Genomic DNA, 20,191 nt, shown 5'->3' on the forward strand with positions numbered 1-20,191 from the left:
ATTTTATATTCTTGCCTCCTTTGTTGTTGATTAATTGATCATATAAATGTGAGTTCATTTCTGGGCTCTCTGTTCCATTGAGCTATGTGTCTGTACTAGACTGTTTTGATTACTGTAGCTTGGTAGTATAGTTTGAAATCAGGGACTGTCATACTGTCAGCTTTAGTCTTTTAAAAAGCAAGAAAGACTTCAGAGTTTCCATTCCCAGTAGAATCTGGCTTTGGGTTTCAAAGAGAATTTATTCAGCAATCTAAAAGTATTTATTGAATGCTTGTTGTGCACTAGGCCCTGTTCTAAGCAGTGGATAATGCAGTGTATGTATGTAATACCTGCATAATATGACAGGTGGTAATAAGGGTTAAGAAAAATAAAGCAGAGTGAGGAGATAGAGGAAGGGGCAGTGCTATTTTAGACAGAAAGGGTGAGTTCTCTGCTAGGAGCTATTTGAACTGAGACCTGGAGCTCCTCCTGTATAGCTAAGCCTTTCTACCTGAAAGACACTTTTTAAATACTTCCTGGGGCTATGCATGATGATTGTAAGGAGGTACTCAGAGTCGATGCCTGGAAATTGGGTCTACCTGAGATGGATGTTGTGGTGCTCAGTCTGCGGTGATGGAGTGCAGCCAGGGCTTAAGTGTGCCTGGGTTACAGTGCCTGCTGGGCAGATGTGTCCCCCTGTACCCACTGGATGCCCCCTCTACACCACCAACTTCCTCCCCACCTCCAGGACCTCCTGCCTGCCTGCAGCCCACTCCCTTATCCCCTTGACTGTTGCCATGAGCATCCTGCTGCCTCCTTGAGTTCGTGGTCCTGATTCCTTCCCGTGAGCTGGAGACGCTCCCTTTGGCCCCCGAGGCTCAGGGAAGGGCAGACCCACCACCCCGTGTCCCTCCACTGTGTACTTCTGCTTCCTTAGGTTGGACCACTGAGTGCTGCACCCTCTGACCTCAGCATCCTCTTCCCATCCTTCAAGGCCTCAAGTGCCCGTTTTCCTCCTCCGCAGGCAAACTCAGAACTCAAGTTGTTGATACCTCTAAATATTCCAGACCCGGTTTCCTCTCTCTGAAGTTTCGTTTGAGCAAACCTCACCCAAATGCACCTTGGGTCCTGTCACTGTCCATTCACTCCAAGATCCAGGATTCTGTTGTTTCTAATCCTGTGACCAGGATAAGATCCAGGATTCTCTTGTTTCTTACCCTCCTTCCAGTTCCTCCGCATGTGGCCTTGGCCCTCAACACCCCCTTCTTGCCCTGGTCTTCCTCCCCGCCTGGTCAAGCCTCAGGCATGTCCTTTGTGCCCCCATCTGCCCTTTGATTCTCCTGCCCCCGTGACTGTCCCCTGACCCCGCTTCAACACGCATGCAGGCCCATCTGCTTCCTCTGCTGCTTCTCCAGGACTGCCAGGCATTGCTGGAGAGCCATGGGCTGTGCCTTCTGGTCCAAGCACAGATCACAGGTTCAGTGAAATCCAAGCCCCGAGCTGTTCCTGGAGCCTCATGAACCCCCAGTGGGCCCTGAAGTGCCCCAGGGCTCCCCTTCTGAGTCTGCACCACAGACCTCTAGCCCAGTCTCCACGGAGACTGTTCTCACGGGTGGCCTCACCTCCGGCTGAGAAGACCGAGGTCATCTAGCCCGAATGCCTTGAGTTTTCTCCCCTGCCCCTCAGAGTGTCCCCTTCTCTCTGTCCATTCTTTTTACTGCTTTCTCTTAAGGGACTTTGCCTGTTTCTCCAGCGTTTATACACCTGCATCCTGTTGTCCTTTTGTATATGGTGTTTTTGGCTTCAGATTGTCTGTGGCCCCGGACTGAGTTCAGGCCCTGAACCTTGCTCCTGGTCTGATGGGCTTTAGCTAAGCCCCCTTCTCTCCCTTGGCCTCAGTATCCTCATCTGTAAAATGGGTTTGTTGGACCAAGAGCCCTTCTGGTTTTAATGTCCCGTGATTCTGAGACTAAAGGGGAGACAGAGTACTGTCCCTCACATCTCCTCTAGTCAGAAGGGAGAAGACACCCATCTTTCTGCCGTGAGAGCCAAGTACCTGCTGCCCTGGTGGCGTGTCCTTAACCCCAGGTGACCACTCTCTGAAAACCATGGAGGTGACTCCATCATGAAAGTCTTTGCTGTGAGCCTCTGCTCACTTGGCTGCTAGGCATTCCCGCCTGCCGGTGATCAGGCCCCGTGCGGCGGGAGGGATGTTCACAGCGGGATCCAGGCATCCTTCCCAGGTCATACACCTGCAGGAGCCCAGACTCTGAAGGTGCTAAAGCCTTGCCAGCCTGCAGCTCTGTGAACATGGCGTGCTTCTCTGCCCCGCAAGAGCAGGTGCAGGGCCATTATCTGCCTGACTCTGAGGATCTGAGCCATGTGGAGCAGCGGGAGCTCCCAGCCCCCTTCTTCTCATCAGTCTGCCTTCCAGTTGGGGCTCATTGCAGGCTAGGCTCTGGTGATGTGTTGTTGTCTAGTCACTTTGCTTATGCTGGTACAACTCCTGGAATGCCCTTTCTCATCCCATTTAAGAGACTTCCCTGCTGGGTCAGATGGTAAAGCGTCTGTCTACAATGCAGGAGGCCTGGGTTTGATCCCTGGGTGGGGAAAATCTCCTGGAGAAGGAAATGGCAACCCACTCCAGTATTCTTGCCTGGAAAATCCCATAGACAGGAGCCTGGTAGGCTACAGTCCATGGGGTCACAGAGTCAGACACGACTGAGCGACTTCTCTTTCACTTACACTTCATCCCGTTTAACTTCTGGTCATCCTTCAAGACCAACTCTGATGACAGCCCTTCATGCGGCATGCCCTGAACTCCCAAAGTGTTTTTCCTCCTCTGTGTAAACCTGAGTTTATTTCGCCCTCCCTGGCAGTTTGATCGTTTGGCCTCAAGATCATTATTTGTGTATGTGAGTAAATCTTTCGGATTAGATCCTAAGACTTAGGACCTTCTCCTCTTGACTCGGTGACTCGTGGTAACAAGGCATACAACCTGGAACTTTAGTCTTAAGCCCCAGAAGGGACCTTAGGAGCCACTGGTCCAATTTCTCCCGTCTTCTGGGTGGGGAAACCCAAGCTCTTAGACCTTGGCAAGTCACTGAGCGAGTTGCACAGCTCATGCACAAACCCAGGTTTTTACAATTTCAGGTTTAGGCGCTCTTTTCAGTACACGGTACTCTGGAGCCCCAGTTTTCTTAGCACCAAGGTGGATGCGGTAACATCCATTTCGCAGGGAAACTGAGGGACCCTGTGAGTTAAGGGAGGAGAAAGGGCTTTGTAGCCCATCATGGTTGTGGGTCTGTTCTTCCAGGTGGGCAGGCTCTAAGTCATCAGACCCCCAGAGGTGATGCTCTGAGCTTAGCTGGAGCCTCAAGGCTGCCTTGCCTGTAGGAGAGAACTTAGCAATTTAGATGAGACCTTTTGGAAAGGTTCACTGAGCCACTGATTTTTTTCCTGGGGTCTAGGACGAAGCAGTTGGTGTCAGGTGTGATAGATGGGGGCCAGGAAGGGAATGGTCCACTTGGCCAGTGGCTTACTGCGCCGTGGTAGAGGCTCCTGCCAAGAATGACATCCCACCCAGCCCCTGATATGCATATCAGAGGGCTGGCAGTGGCAGGGCTCTTGGCACAACTCTCTGCGTCCCCAGCTCCCTGCAAAGAGCCAAGCCTGGTTTCCATAGTGTGCTGCCCAGCCCTGAAGCAAGGTCAAAGTCTATTGGCAGTGCCTATTTTTAGCAGTTGAGGCTGGGGCCTCCTCTTTCCTTTTTCTGTATTAAAGCAGGAGAGCCACCCAGGAATCCATCTGTAGCTCTCGCTGGGCACAGCTCAAAGCAGGGGCACGGGTTCTATTTTTACTTATCAAAGCTGTCTTCTGAGAGCCCGAGCTCTGGCCTGCGCCCACCCAGCTTTCTCCTGGCTGGTCTGGTAGGTGCTGTTTACTGGGTCCCCACTCTGACCTGAGACTGGCATCAAACCGAAGGCTTTATAGCACTCGTGTTTAATTATTCATCATTGGTCCATGAGGCAGACCCATTTCACAGATGATGAAGCCGCGGCTTACTCGGAACCTCACAAAGGTTCAAGTAGGGGATCGAGCTGAGGTTCAGAACCTGGTCTATCAGTGCAGTGGCCAGCGCTTTACCACTGGCTTTTACTGATTTCATGACATGTGGGAGTGTCAACCCCCCCACCTCTGGACACCCCCCACCCCGCAACACACACACACAAAGAAAGCCATTCAGCGCACTGTGACTTGGAGCTTTCTCAGCGGCCAGCTCCGTGGTACATGGGGAGGCTGGGCAGTGTCCCTGCCGGCCACAGTCTGATGGGGGAGACAGACAAGTGGTCCCTGGGAATACTGTGGGCTCAGTCCTCTCGTCTGTGAGCCTGGAGCCTGAGTGTCACTGGCGAGGTGATCAGACTCTCAGAGGGGTAGGGCGAACTTGGGGAGGGCTGCAGTCACAGAGGACGAGATAGAGGACGAGATGACTTGGCCAGGCAGAGGAGTGGCAGGGATGTGGGGCAGGGGTCACCACTGCCCCGCCAAGCGGGAGCCTCCATCCCATCTTGGGGGTGGGTGTTCTACTGGGTAGGGGTAGCCATCCTGAGTCCCTTCCCAAGCCCATCCCAGCATGAAAAGAGAGCATCTTATGGCGATCCATTTGGCCGCAAGGAATCCAGAAAAGGTGATTTGGGCCTTTGTCTCAAGACCTGTGAGAGGTTTTCTCTCCGATCTCTGCAGCGTTGAATCGGGTAGATGGGTAATTAGGGCCCCACGGCTGCCAGGGGAGGTGGACGCACAGACATGGTGACTGCTGGAAGGACACGCAGAGGGACTATTGTGGCTTCACTCTGATGGGTGCCTGGAATGTCACCCTGTTTGTGGACAAACCCTTCCTTGCATATGAATGGTTCATTAGTTTCCAGAGACAGGGAGTTGATTCTTTAGCCAGTGTCAGCAGACAGCTCAGCGCACTGATGAGGAAGCTAAGGGTGAGGGCACAGCCACACCCCAGACGAGTGGCAGGGCTGGGACTTGAATTCTGCTCTTCCGCCTCTTTCTCAAAGACATGTCAGACAGCTCAAGAAATGCCCCAGGCCTCTCAGCAGCCTGCTTCTGAATGTTGGCAGAGCACGGGTTTTCCTGCCCGCATGCAAATATCAGCAGTGAGTGGGAAACAGCTGATCAAGGGAAGTCTCTGTTTGGTTGTATAGTTACTAAGTCATGTCTGACTCTGCAACCGTGGACTGGAGCCCACCAGGCTCCTCTGTCCATGGGATTTTCCAGGCAAGGATACTGGTTGCCATTTCCTTCTCCAGGGGATGCTCCTGATCCAGGGGTCGAACCCACACCTCCTACACTCCTGCATTGCGAGTGGATTCTTCACCACTGAGCCACCTGAGAAGGGAAAGGAAGGGGTCTCTGCAGTTGAGTTAAATGAACCCCCAAGGAAGTCTGGAGTGGCCGGTGTGCCCAGCAGGTTGACAGGACTTCCTTCTGAATGAGATTGAGGATGAGACGAGAGCCCTCCCGTAGGCAGAAAAGGAGTGTCAGACCGGGCTGTATGTGGAGGCCCAGAGCATCGTGCTGACACTTGATGAGTTAGAATCCTGCCTCACTAGTGCTGTGATGCAGAGCACCCCTTGCTCTTGCCATAGCCACCTTTCTCTACACTGAGGCCTGAGAAGGCAATGGATGATACATAATATAATGCGTGTTTTTTCCAACACCCTCAATATATGAATGCTTCAGGTAGATAGTGTCAGGTATCCCACAGGTTAAAGACTCAGTCATTCAAGACTCCCCACCTCCCTGCACCAGCTGCCCCACACCCAACCCCCAAACACATACTTCAAATACTAATCCCAAGTCCAAGTTGTCACCTGTGCTTCTAACCTACTGGCTATAGGTGAGTGGGAGGCTCCCAGACCCCCTCCTTGGGTATGATCAATTTTGCCAGAGCCAGCGCAGAACTCAGAAGAGCATTTAACTTACTAGGTTACCAGTTGATCATAAAAGGATGTAACTCAGGAATAGCCAGATGAGACAGATTCACAGAGCAAGGTATGGGGCGTGGGAAGGTGTGGAGCTTCTCTGACCCTCTGAACACATCACTCTTTCCAAATTTCCATATGTTCACCAACCCTGAAGACCTCTGAACCTTGTCTTTTTGAGTTTTTACGGAGGCTTCATCACACAGACACTATTGATTAAATCATCACCCATTGGTAATTGATTCAACCTCCAGCCCCTCTCCCCTTCCTGGAGATCGGGGGATGGGACTGAAAGTTCCTGCTCTCATGTGTTTGGTTCCCCGAGCAACCAGCCCCATCCCTAGGTGCTTTCCCAAAGAACCTCATTCACATAAACTCAGGTGTCATGGAAAGGGGTTTGTTATGAATATTAAGACACTTTTATTGCTGTTACCACTTAGGAAATTACAAGAGTTTTAGGGGCTCTGTGCCAGAAACCGATGAAGACCAAATATACATTTCTTATTATGAATCACAATATCACACACAATAAGCTCCAAAAGTGTTCGTTCTCTTCTTTCTCTTTATATCCTTTGGATGTGATTATCTCATATTCCTTCCAGCTCTAATTTAAATGCAAACTAGACACTTTTTACGAGCCAAGAAAATCTAGAGGTACTAGAAAGCCAGTTATGAGCTCCATCACTCAAACGTGCTGGCCCAGGGGTTGTTCCAGCAGAGTTTTTAGACCCTTGTCAAGCCCTGAGCCTCTCCTGTGATTCAAGTGCTCGTGTGTAGGTTTTAGACAATTAAATTCTACAGCCAGTCTCATGTATGTCATAATTCTAGAACTGATATACAGTCAGAACAGATGGGCTTTGCCAGATCATCTCACATCTCAATTTATGGAAAGGATTTTGCCAGATGGACTTGGATGAGAAATTCAGATCAGAAACTACCTAATACCCATTAGAGTGTCTGAGTTAAATATCTTGCCCTTTGAACTCAGAAACGCACCTGTTTCTTTCCAGTGACTGGTTTACTGGTCTGATAAGAGGTCTGGAGCCATTTGTCTTGGTCTCTGCTGACAGGCGGCCTGGCTATATTTAGCCAGATGCAGGTGAATATCTGAGATAGGTCCTGCTGCTGCTAAATTGGGCTTCAAGCAAAGTACAGGATATGATTTGCTAAATGCCACACTGGGCCTGAGTATCCGGGGTCTTTAAGTCCCAGGGTGGTCTTGTGGGATTAAATACAGGTGATCAGGGTCCGGTCAGCCCCTGCAGCTAAGAAGGAAGTTGGGTCAGTTTGAACTGGTAGGACACAAGAGAGGTTTTATTATCTCATTTTAGCATTGTGACTGGCTTTCTTATCGCCTCTGATGCAGATGAGCCAACCTGATCAGAACACTGCAGGGTCAAGGAGCTTTTTAAATGGAGCTGTTTCTGATTTTTTTCCCAGCTTTGTGAGCCCTAGACCTCCATCCTGGTAGGTCCTGCTCGGGGCAGGGCTCTGTGGCTGGTGACTTGGTGGGAAGGATGGAGGCTAGTGCATGAGGATGCGGGGAACTTCTTCAGCAGTGTGGCCAGAGGGAAGGGCATTTGCTGTCCAGGAGGAGCATCCAGCCATGATCTGCCTGCCAGTTAACACCGGGCCGTGGCCATCTGGCTCATAAACCCTGAAATTGCTGAAGATTTTACAGACCTCAGACAGCAGTCTTCAGAAGGGGTCGTGGATGTTGCAGGATCCCCAGGGTCATTATTAGGATATATTCTTGGGTAGGAGAGGATGCAGGGAAACTTCAGCACTAAATATTTAATGAGCACACTGGCAGCCTTTGGAAAACACTAATGATCTAGGATTCTGTATAATGATCTTGGGTGGAACCTGGGTATCTGTGACTGAAATGCGCAGCCAGGGTTGAAAACCCCAGCTGAGGAAATGATACAGGCAGGGCCTGGATTAAGATTACAGTTTGACATTAGAGGGAGAGGAACAGTGGGCTGAAATTTATTCTATTCCAAATATGATAAGGAGATGTGAGAAAGGAAAGAAATGGGACAAGCTCCTTTAAACTCTGAGCCTCCGGGGCTAATAAGATTAGAGGTTGGTTGTGGGGAGAACGTTCCTTGCCTGGTATGGATAAATTCATTTGAAAGTGAGGCAAAGAACAGGTTTAGTCAAGCCATTAGCATGATACTTACTTTGGCAGGAAAGTAAATATGTTGATTTATAAGGCCTGTGTGTCCTCTTCCCAGGGGCTAAGGGTCCAGGACTTCAGCTTGGCTAAGGGGCAGCAATGAGACTTCACTCTGAGACAAATTGATCGTCAAAAACTACCCAATAGGCAAGTGGTAAATGAATAATAAAATTTGACAACCTGGCAGACCCACCCCACCACACCCTCCGCTGTGAAAATAATGTTCTCATTAAAAGGAAGAAACTACGCAGAAAAGTGAAAAAGAAAACATGCAGACGTCATTCACAGCCCCACATTCAGAAATAACCTCTATAAATTCTTCTGGACATGTGTTGATAGGAAATAATTTTCTATAAAGGGATCCTACCTGCTTCCCGCCCCCACCCCCTCCATCTCACATTGTGCTATGGATCTCTTGCCACATCAATAAATTTAGGCCTAAATCAGTTTTAAAGGCTGAATAGTATTTCACTACATGGAGGAGTCATTTTTTAATACGTCTTTGTTGATGGGCATTTAGGTCATTTCTCATTCGGAGCTATTAACAATGAGATGAAGCACCCTGTGCTCAAGCCTTTGAGATCGGCATCCAGCTGTGGGGATCTGGGGCTTTTATCACTCGGTTGCCTCGCCGGGGAGCAGGGATGACAAAGCCCTTGTCTCCCATTGCACCGCTCACAGCTTATTGTGTTATAATTCATCTCTTACTTGCTTTTGTGTTGCCTTGTCCCTCTCCTCCCACAGAGTCTCGTAATGGGCTCTTTGGTGAGGGGTGGCGTACACGGTACTCACTTGGTCCCTCCCGTTTTCATTATTAGAACGTGCAGGCTTTAGATTGCTTCTGAAAGTATCTCGACGGTCAGCAGAATGACCTCAGACTCGGAACAGCTGTTGAGAAACCTGCCCTGTGCTGTATTGTTCCAACTGTTGTCCTAGCAGCAGTGTTCCACATGTGTGGAGTTTCCTTAAAGGAGAGGAAAGTCCCTTTTTGCCCCATTAAAAAAAAAGTATGTTGGCCATTTATTTATTTCTCAAGAATCTAATAAGGCCTGCTGGGTGGCCAGCTCCGTGTGTGGCACAGGAAACTAAGAGATGACTAAGTGCGTGGTCCTCGCCCTCTGAGGCGTATGTTCGCCTGGAGGGGCTCACAGTGTCCTGTTCGTAAATGTTTTTCATGGAAGCCAAGCTCCCAAGGCTCCTCAAGACTGTAGTGCCAACAACTTGGATGTTACAGAGGAACTTTTATATGAGGGAAGTGGTTTTGTCATTTCCTCGGGTGGATAAGACTGAAGTGGTGTTTCTGGTGAAAGCTAGAGGAAGTTGAAACACCTTCATGGACCAGAGCAGAATTATCTCAGGCAAATTCCTTCCTGTCTCTCCATCTTCATTGTGGGTCATTTAAAGGGTCATGAATTTTGGTTGTTAATTTTAGACTTGAGGGGGACTGAGTCAAAAAACCCCTTCTATGAACAGAGACTTCTGGCAGCACGGCTTATAGTTGTTACTAGATTAGTGGAGACTTGGTTCTATCATGAGAAAACTCAGGAGGAAAAGGCTGATGATGGCTCCGCTGACTTGAAGGGACTTTATAGATCAATTAGGTAAAGGGTTTTAGGTTATTTTCAGCACCTCTTTGGAAAGCTAACTCTTCCCAGGAAAAATGAACTTGATGTGCGTAAACACAGGTATTTTTTCTTTAACTGAAGTATAGTTGATTTATAATATTATGTTAGTTTCATGTGTACAGCAAAGTGATTCAGTTACATATAAATTTTCTTCAGGTTATTTTCTGCTATAGCTTGTTATGAGATATTGAATATATTTCCCTGTGCTAAACAGTAAATCCTTGTTGCTTATCTAGTTTATGTGTAGTAGTTTGTATCTGTAGTTTAATCCCAAACTCCTAATTTATCCCTCTCCCCTTTCCCTTTTGGTAACCATAAGTTTTTTTTGTGTGTGTGAGTCTGTTTCCATTTTTTTATATGTAGATTCATTTGTTACTTTTTAGATGTCACATGTAAGGGATAGCATATGATACTTGTCTTTGCTCTGACTTACTTATTATGATCATCCCTAGGTCCATCCATGCTGCTGCAAATGGCGATATTTCGTTCTTTTTTATGACTGAGTAATAGTCTATTGTGTATATATACCACACCTTCTTAAACCAGTCAGCTGTTGATGGGCACTTGGGTTGTCTGTGAACACTGGGGTGCATATATCTTTTTGAATGTGTGTTTTTGGGCTTTTTGGATATACACCCAGGAGTAGAGTTGCTGGATCAAATGGTAGTTCTGTTTTAGGTTTTAAAGAAACCTCCATAGTGGCTGCTCCAGTTTGCATTCCCAGCAACAGTGTAAGAGCGTTCACTTTTCCGACATTCTTTCCACCATTTATTATTTGTAGACTTTTTGATGATGGCCGTTCTGACCCGTGTGAGGTGATACCTCATTGTAGTTTTGATTAGCATTTCTCTAATAATTAATGATGTTGACATCTTTTCATGAAGCACAGATATTTTTATATTATACCAAGCGGGTTGCCTAAGAGCTCATAATCTGGTCCAATACCTGGTTTTGTGAGTGAAAGTCGCTCAGTTGTGTCTGACTCTTTGCAACCCCGTGGACAATACAGTCCATGGAATTCTCCAGGCCAGAATACTGGAATGGGTAGCCTTTCCCTTCTCCAGGGGATCTTCCCAACCCAGGGATTGAACCCAGGTCTCCCACATTGCAGGTAGATTCTCTGCCAGCTGAACAACAAGGGAGGCCATCCCTGGTTTTAGTTACTAAGATTTATAGGGGAGGGTAACTCCAGGGGACTGTGAAATCTTATTGATGAATCTATTCCTAAAAGAAAAACAATTTTTTCTTCTTTCTTTCAGCACTGGCTGGATCATTCCAAACCTATAAAAAAGCAGATGAAAAGTAAGTAAGCAGAATTCAGTCTACTACCTTACTCCTTTTTCAGAGAGTGAACTCCTTTGCCAATGTTTTGAAGTATTACATTTTTCATTAGAACTTGGGAGCATTTTCAAATGGATTCAGTTCTAAGGATGTTTTAATTTCCTAAGACTGACTAAATGTTAAGAGTTTACAATTTGAATGGGAGTTTTTAATAGATGTTAAAAAGCACACTATGCCCTCTTTTGAAATTAGACACTTCCCCCAATGAGGACTGAAAAATATGATGTTCAGAAACATGACTTTATACCTGTGACATTCATGTTCTTGTGGGTTATGAAGTAGATTCAGAGAATGGGAGAGCTGGCGGGATCTTTGACAATCTGGTCCTGCTCTTTAATTTTATGTTGTGGTAACCAGATTTCTTCAATGTGGTTTATGTATGAGTAAGTTTTTAAAAATCTAATACTTTTAAAGTATTTTTACTGTAGTTACTTTTATATTACAGAACACTTGGCTGTTTATGTGTCACTTTCCTATAGCCCACTTAGTATTTTGTTAAAAGTTAGTGTCACTGGGGTATCTTGGCAGTCAGGGGTGAAAGTAAACTGTTAGCTCTCAGTAAGTCATCTAGATGAGTAGGATTTTCTTCCAGAATGAGATTACTAACTACACTGTTTTTGTCAACACCAAAGTCTGTTTTAGTTTTCCAAACTGGGGTTGCTTTGTATGTTCTGTTATCTTCCAGTGGCGTGGTGGATATGTTAATAGATTTAACGTGTTTTTCCTTTTGTCCCTTCTGTGATCTTCAAAACTTGGGGAAAAACATCTCCAACCTTCCATCTCCAAATGCTTAGTTGGACCTGCTTATGCTTTGCACTTTCGAGTTAAATATTATTCTTCAGAACCGAACAACCTTCGTGAAGAGTTTACAAGGTAGGACAAGAAGCGAAGGAAGGTCCTTCCACCCACCCACACCCCATAGCACTTGCCTTAGTTATAATCAGCAGGTCTTCTAGACTCTGGGCTCGCCACCTCTTCCATCTGCTGTCTTTGTGTTCTGAGCAAAAGTTATGAACACTTTGCCTGTCCTTATCTCTGTATTCTGTTGAAAACCTCCACTTTGCTTGATTGGCCCTTTCCTTAGTAAATCAAAATTTAGAAGTACATCTTCTCGTCCCATTTCTGTTTTGTCGGACCTCGGGTAAACTGGCTAGTTGGTCTCTGGTGCTTTATTTTTTGTCTCAGATACCAAAAGGGAAGGCAGATATTAGAAGAGCGTTTCACCATCCAAAACTGCCATTTTATTTAAGGAGCGCTGCATAACATCCCCTCGATTGTTGTAGTATCAGATTTGTTGGCACTCCTTCATGGTGTCTTTCCACCCCATTGAGTTTCTTCCTTGGTATACCTTCCTGTGTCTGCCTCTGAGACTTCAGAGATAGTGCAGAAGCAAAAAGAGTCTTAAAAAACATTTTACGTGTGGACTTTCCCTCCAGCCACCTTGCTGTCAGTGAGATTCTCGACTCAGTCTCCTGCTGCCTTTGATTCCCCAGACTCCCCTTGTCATCGTCTGTGATGGACAGCAGTGGTGACGGGTGGTCCATGGCTGTGGCCCCTGGCTTGGAGGTGACCACCTAAGTAGCACTTTAATGACTGACTTTATCACCATGCCCTGCCACTGGAGGAGCCTGTGGGCTTCTGTAGTTAAGATTTCCTATAGGAATTGGAAGTTCTGGCCACATCAGCACTGTCTGCTCCTTAATATGGGTACTCAGTTTAATGGCAGTTGAGTGCCTGTCAGAAGTAGGAACATTCTGGAATGTACTAGAACCTTCACCACCACCCACATGTCTGGGTCACCCACATTATCCTATATCCATTCCACAGAGAGTGACTGTGTGCACTGTGTTCAAAGTTCAAACAAATTACATTATCCTAGGGCTCCTCTTCAGAGTCCTGTATGAAGTGTGCTGCTTCTAGCTGTCATCAAAGCCAGTGATTCTTAACCAGGGGTTGTGAATCAGAAACACCCAAGAAGCTTTTGAACAAATCACATTCCTGGGGACCACTCTTGCGTGTAAGATTCTCATTCTGTAGGTGTGGAGCGGAGCGTGGGCAGCTTTGGTTTTTACAAAGCACTGTAAGTGGTTCTGATGCCCACATCCTCCTGGTAAAAAGGACACTTACTTAATCTCTTACTTCAGTGAACTCCACTGGTGTTATTTGCTTCCTTCCTCCCCATTTTCCGTGACCAGCTCCAGGATTTCTGGTTCCTGTGTGTGTGTGTATGTGTCTGTGTGCGTGCACACATGGGTTTTTTGGTTTTTTGAAGACAGAGTCTGCGGTTAAACTCGGCAGAAAAAAAGCCTCTGGCAGTCACTCACTGCAGTCAGCTGCAAACTCTTTGAAACAATCAGCTGCATCCTTACTGAAATCTGCTGGCAGGGTTGGCTGAGGGTCAGATGCAGTGGCTCCACCCTACCTGTTGGATTGTGTGAGCTCTGCGTGTGTGTGTGTGTGTGTGTGTGTGTGTGTGTATCTGTCTGTCTGTCTGTCTGTCTGTCTGTCTGTCTATCTGTCTCCTGGAGGCACACGGGCATTGAGGAGGCGTCATTGGACCGTGTAGCTTTCCATGTTCCATCCTCTGAGTATCTTGCAAATTTCCTACATGCATGCACCTTCCTAGCTAGGTTCTGGAATGCCTTCCTGGGACAGGAGATGCTTCCACCCAGGTTCTCATCTGACCTGGACTCCCTTGTTACAGTGCAGACTTCCGGACTGCGTGGGGGTGGGAGCAGGGATGGGAAGCTGGGGATTGGAAGTGGCTGGGGAACAGTGACCCTCTGTTGACTTTTGTGTATGTTTGTCAGGTACCTGTTTGTTTTACAACTCAGGCATGACATTCTTTCAGGAAAGTAAGTATGCTTTTTTCTAACCATTAACTCAAGATAGATCATAGTGTATTTTCTAAATAATTCATTGTGTGTGTGTTTTTTTATAACTCTTCACCCTTGTTCCCTTTTCAAAATTCAAAAAAAAGTACACCAGGCATTGTAAAATGAGTCTAATATTTGTATCACTGTCATCAACATCTTATGTTAAATAAATCCTTTATGGCTTGAAGCATTTCCAAGAGCATTTGGTATCTTCAATGATGTGTTTTTGGGAGTTATTCTGTCCCTGGTCACATCATTGCTCCATTCGTACTGGCTTTTGTTGTATTTGCAAGCAAGATACTTTATTAGTATACACTTACAAGTATTTGGATCAGCTGAAAGTCTCGCTCATCACCATCTGCATTTATGTAAAGAGGTTATGTTCTGATTCTACTAGAAAGAGGTTTAGATGTCTCATCTCATTTCCTTTTCCTCTCTTAAAAATGGTTTTTAAGTCCTAGGCCTCTGGCTATACAATGCTGAGCATGACAAGCATTGGCACTGAAGTGACTGATTTTACAGGCAGTGCATGTATTTTAAGGATACGCGATTTCAGCAGTCATAACTTTTACAGCTGTGTCATTTTTCACCAGACATATTGACTGTTTTCTGCTACATGAAAAACTAAGCCCCACTGAATCTAAAAAGTAATACCTGCTCTTGACAAGAATACATTTTGATTTTGAATATAGCCTGAAGGTGATTTACAATGTGATTTCTGAATCTGCAAATTCTCCGTAGAATATGTGCTACAGGAATCCTAGTGGAATGTACACTCTAGGACAACTAGATGGTGCAGTGTATACGTTTGCCTTAGCCATGTGATACAGGTCTTTGATTGTGTGTGTATCGAAGTGCCTGTGTGTATTTCTCTCTCACCACACTGTGTTCCCATACCAGAAGCCTCTTCCCTAGTGATTGTCTTCGGTCTGGAAAAATACTAATGGCGACATCTTGGACGCGTACAGCACTTTGCAGTTGACTTGCACCTCAGCCTGACATTACTATATTCACAGTAGACTGGTGTTCTGGCCCCAGCATTGAATTTACCAGCTGGCCGGCGGTGGGCAGGACACTTGAACACTCAGTTCCTCATCTCTGAGGTGAAGGGTGGGGAGCACTGGCCATACCCATAGCAGGGGTTGACATGCTTGATGCATTGACCACACTGGATAATACACGTATGTGAAAAGGCTTTGAAAACTATGAAGTGCTATACCAATGTATGTCATTATTATTTTTCTAACAAAACTTGTGTATTCAGTATGAATGGGATCACCAGATTTGTAGTAATACAGCTCTGTGGCAATGTCTCAGCTATTTGATTGCTTGGGTATATCTGGCTCTCCTGGCCATCTTAGATATAGTGTCTGTCTGTCTATTTCTAACACTAGGACCTTGTTTCAAGAAAGACTTAAGGCAACTTGAAAAGATGCGGGTGTCAAATCAAGATAAAATAAGTTTAAAACTAGTAAAGCAAAGGAAAGGGCTTTTCATTCTCTTTTCCAAACTTCCCCATTCTTGCCAGATTCAGGAAAATTGCCCATTATGCTTAGAGTTGAAACTATACCTCGATGGGCTTAATTTAACATATGAGGAGAACTGACTTTGGGAAACAGGGAGAGTAAGTCAGGCTGTTTGCATTTTTTAATATAGACAGCAAAAATAGAAACCACAGAGAACAAAAATCATTATCTAAATATCACTACGTTCTGAAAAATGGTTTTAGTGACATTTTGTATAGTTATGAATATTAAAGTTCATATTTAGAGTTAATTTCTTTCTTTTTTTCCCCAAGATTGAAATGCCCATATGAAACAGCTGTGGAATTAGCCGCTCTCTGCCTACAAGGTACATTACTCCTTAGTGGCAATTAGCATTTTAAAGTTATTGCTTTTCCTTTCAACAAACGGGGGTCTATGTAGCAGGCACAGCACTCTGCTTTGGGGGTATAAATGAACATGATACAGTCTCCATCCCCAAGTAGCTTCCGGTCCCCTGAGGACCACAAGGCAGGATCACATACTCCGTGCGCACATATACAGCAGAGTGTGGTTCCTTCAGCAAGAGAGACCTGCAGGAGGCTTGGAAGTGGCAGGCCCACGGGAGGAAGCGTGGATGGGAATGAACAGAGGAACCGAGGCACAGAGAAGAAAGTACACAGAGGCACCAGCATTGAGCAATGTCAGAGGGCCAAGTTCAAAAATCTGTGGATGACCTTGACCCCCATTAAAGCACATCCACTTCATGCTGTCAGCAGTGGTGCCTTTGAAGGAGGAGGCAGGCCCCCAGATGTGCGTTTTAGAAAGGCCACAGTGGTTATGATGGGGAGAAGGGACAGGAACAAGACCAAGACGGGGTGGGGGGGGGTAGTGAGATGTAGCTGTAATAAAACCAAACTGACCAAGGCTGGGGTTAAACACACACACCCCCAAACCACATCAATAATATAAGGAGAAGGACCCAGTCATTAGGCTTCAGCGTTGAAAGAGGAGTCAGAGATGACTGCTAAGCTTTTGCTGAGAATGGGTGATGGTAACAGCGAATGGCTAGACTAAGAGTTGGGCTCCATGGTGGGACACCTGTGCCGTGTCTTGGCTCAGAGGGGCCGATGGGGCCTCTGGAAGCTTCTTGAGTCAGTGCAGATCAGGCTCCACGAGAGAGGTCAGGCTGGAAGCACTGACAGGGGAGCCATCAGCATGTGGGTGGGAACAGACGGGTAAGAGGGCTGCCTGCCTGACTTGTAGTGTTGACCAATCCATCCATTTGATGCATTGGTGGATTTTAGTGTAAGATGCACGAGAAACGTTCACTGAAGTCTCCAGCACTAGTTAAGAGGATACTAACGTGTAGCTGCACATAAGGAATTTCGTTAGCACATCAGACAGACATAAGCTGTGGACTCGGATCAGTGTGCTCTTTGGCTTCTACGGGATAATGAGTTGTGATGTTTTCATTCATAATCACTAATTCTTTTTGAACATCGGAATAAGATTTGGCTTCCGACTTTTGTATTTACCAAGTTTTAAAACTTGATCTAAGTCTTTTCAAATTATAAAATCAGTACAGGCTTATTACAGAATAGCAGGACAAAAGACAAGTAGAAGGAAGGAAGGAGGCCACCATCCTACTCACAGACAAGCAGAGTTTCTATGTGTTTTGAGTTTTGAAAATCTAGTTCTGGGCATAGTCGTATACAGATATTTTTGTATGGTTTTCTATTTGGTAATTTTAATACATAGATTTCATCATGTTTATGCTCATAAAGTTGGTTTTTAATGACCAGATTACTCCCATTCCCTGAAAGTTCAGTTCTTTAGTCACCTTTAGTTCTTATTCTTGAATGGGGACTCGGCTTACTGTAGGTGATCAGTAAGTGCAGAATGGACTTGAAGAGCTCCCCAAGGACTGTGAAATTTCTCAAGAGCCTCTGTGCATTTGAAAACTGAAAGGAAAGGTGTTTCCTCTCATGCTGGAGCTGTGAACACGTGTCTTGCCGCGGTTGTCCTTGAATCAGTGCCTCCATTGTTGTGATGCGGTGGCCCTGCTTGGAGGCTCTGCTCTTTTGAGAATGAATTTTATGGTTGATTTGAAAATTAATTCAGGTACAAAGAAAAAGGAGGAGGGAAAATGTAGTCGTTTGTGGTGTGTCCCTGCTTTGTTAAGTTTCAGGTTTGTGGATAAGGCATTAGAGACCCAGGCAGTTAAGAGACTTTACCCAGGTCACACAGGTCAAGCAGGGGTCAAGCATTCCTGCCTCTGAGCTGTTTCTTCCACACCCCCGTCCCCCACTGCGGCTAAGCGAAGTGTGCTCTTGCTGGCAGGTTCTTGGAAGGCAGGCAGCATGCTTCCTCAGGATGGGTGTCCTTCAGGCCTGTATTAGTCCCCCTAATGATAAGGAGGGACACTAGCCCCCTCGTCTTGTCTCATGGGAACCTTGTCATTGGCCTCTCCCTCCTGTGCTTGATGGTGTCGGGGTACAGTTAATCAAGTCTCATGCAGACACCCCAGCAGACGCATGGCTCGCTTTGGCCCATGTTGCAGGGTGTTTCATATCAAGGGAGACCTCTTTCCAGGCCGCCCTTCCAACCTTGCTGGGTCTGCAGCTTCAGGGTAACATCTAGGTCAGAGATCAGTTGCAGCCCCCAGCCTTGGAAGCCCAGCCCTCCCCTTTTCTGGGCAAATATGTCCAGAGCAGAAGCATCACTTGTGGCTCTGCCCAGGGTCCCCAGCAGCTGCATACCCTGATCCAGACCCCTGGTGGTCTTAGGGGTGCCGTCCAGCTGGGAGCTGCAGATTTGAGGGGCTGTGGTCAGGCCAGGAGACAGCCCTGAATTCCCTGCCCAGTGTCAGAGGCTGTCTCATGCAGTCCTCACACCAGCCTTTCTTGCTTCCTCTGGGTGGACAGGGACGTTTCATCCTCTTCTGCAAGCCCACAGGAATCCCTCTCCTGAAAGGTGGGCACTGGGATTGGGGCTCAGAAGCCAGTAGAAAGGGCTGCTGCAACTAGGGGTATTCGGTCATGTGCTGGCTTGTTGGTGGGATTCTGTGTTAAGCAATGGTTCTCAAAGTATGTTCCCCGGGAACATACTGCATCAGCTCCATCAGAATCACCTGGGAGCTTGTTAGAAATGCAGGTTTTCAGGGTGGGAGGTGGGTGAGAGGTTCAAGAAGGAGGAGACATATGTATACCTATGGCTGATTCTTGTTCTATGGCAGAAACCAATACAACATTGTAAAGCAATTATTCTCCAGTTAAAAATAAATAAATTTAAAAAGAGAAATGCAGGGTTTCAGGCCTTATTCCAGACCTATGGATTCAGAACCTCTGGGGGTGGGGGCCAGCCAAAGGTGTTTTAGCAACTCCTCCAGGCAATTCTGATGCATATTTGTTAGAAAAGCCCTGTTGTAGATCCAGGCTTTTCCAAGTAACGTGTGCCCCACCCTCCTGGGCGTTTGGTGGGAGGCGGGTTTGCTCTTGCAGGTCCCAGGTGGGGCCTGAGATTCTGCATGGTGAGCAAGCTCCCAGGTGATGCCCACACTGCTGGTCTGCAGGCCACACTTGGTATTAGCCAGATACTAGAGGTAATCGCAGAAAAGGAGCAGAGGGACCTCTGGGGGATTCCTTTTCCCTCTGGGCTCTGCCTCCTGTCCTGCGAGGGTTGGGGGAGTGGAGAGAGATTTTCTCATTCAGGTCTAGGAGGAATGGGCCTCCTGCGTCCTCCGGCCCTGCATTCTGTGGGGGCGGCTTTGGGCTTTTTGCTTGGGATCGCCCACGTGGCTGTTGCTCCTTTCTGCACAGCCGTCTCCCTCCCAGGTTCTGCCTGAGTTGCCGCAGTTGCTCCCACAGCCCTCGCACCCCCTCTTCCCTCCCTCCTCACGCCTTCCCTCTCCCTCCTGACATTCCCCCCAACACCCGAGTCTGCCTGTACTGAATTCTTGATTGGTCCTCTCCAGCACTGCAGACTCTGGTGTGCTGCTCAGACCCACCCTTAACGGGAGCCTTGTTACATGGATGTTTCTGGGCAGGTCCCCATTCCCTGCAGTTGCCTTTTATTGCAAATTTAGGCACTACAGTTTGGTGGGGGTAATGTAATCAGGGCCTCCCTGGGCAGGAGAAGTAGTCGGGAGAGAGACAGTCATAATCGAGATGATGGTGTATGGCCCGGTGGGGAGCACACTGGAGTGATTGGAGGGGATTCTGAATGTACCTCTGGGGACCCAGTGGGAGTTAAGTCCTCCTGAAAGGAGGGCCTTAGTTATACCTGAGGGGGTACCTGTGCTGTTTACAGTCGGGCAGAGCGCCTTTGGACTTGCTGCTGCAATAACTAGAAGCATTCACTGTCTTATGTTTTCTCCCTTTTATGAAACCTGCAGCCGAGCTTGGGGAGTGCGAGCTTCCAGAACACACACCAGAGCTTGTGTCTGAGTTTCGGTTCATTCCAAATCAGACAGAAGCGATGGAATTTGATATCTTCCAGAGATGGAAAGAATGCAGGTACCTTGATGCTACCATCTAGCATTCCAATGTATGCATTTGGTCACGTGTAAGCATTGGTCAGAGGGCTTCCCTGATAGCTCAGACAGTAAAGAATCTGCCTGCAATTTGAAAATCCTGGTTCGGGAAGATCCCCTGGAGAAGGGAATGGCAACCCACTCCAGTATTCTTGCCTGAAGAATCCCACTGGACAG

At 47.1% G+C, this 20,191-nt stretch overlaps 1 protein-coding gene across 8 annotated transcripts in view; it reads left to right on the forward strand.

Moving 5' to 3' along the window:
- The window catches only part of EPB41L4B (erythrocyte membrane protein band 4.1 like 4B), a 135,313-nt gene that overhangs the window by 37,751 nt on the left and 77,371 nt on the right, over positions 1-20,191 (forward strand). For all 8 annotated transcript variants that reach the window (XM_070459325.1, XM_070459328.1, XM_070459329.1 and 5 more), the window contains exons 3-7: positions 11,042-11,084; positions 11,918-11,996; positions 13,934-13,978; positions 15,798-15,850; positions 19,877-19,997. In XM_070459325.1, coding sequence (XP_070315426.1) covers positions 11,042-11,084; positions 11,918-11,996; positions 13,934-13,978; positions 15,798-15,850; positions 19,877-19,997 — 341 coding nt within the window. The remainder of the gene's footprint in view (positions 1-11,041; positions 11,085-11,917; positions 11,997-13,933; positions 13,979-15,797; positions 15,851-19,876; positions 19,998-20,191) is intronic.

Source organism: Odocoileus virginianus, chromosome 31, assembly GCF_023699985.2.
Source record: "Odocoileus virginianus isolate 20LAN1187 ecotype Illinois chromosome 31, Ovbor_1.2, whole genome shotgun sequence".
NCBI classification, from domain to species: domain Eukaryota; kingdom Metazoa; phylum Chordata; class Mammalia; order Artiodactyla; family Cervidae; genus Odocoileus; species Odocoileus virginianus.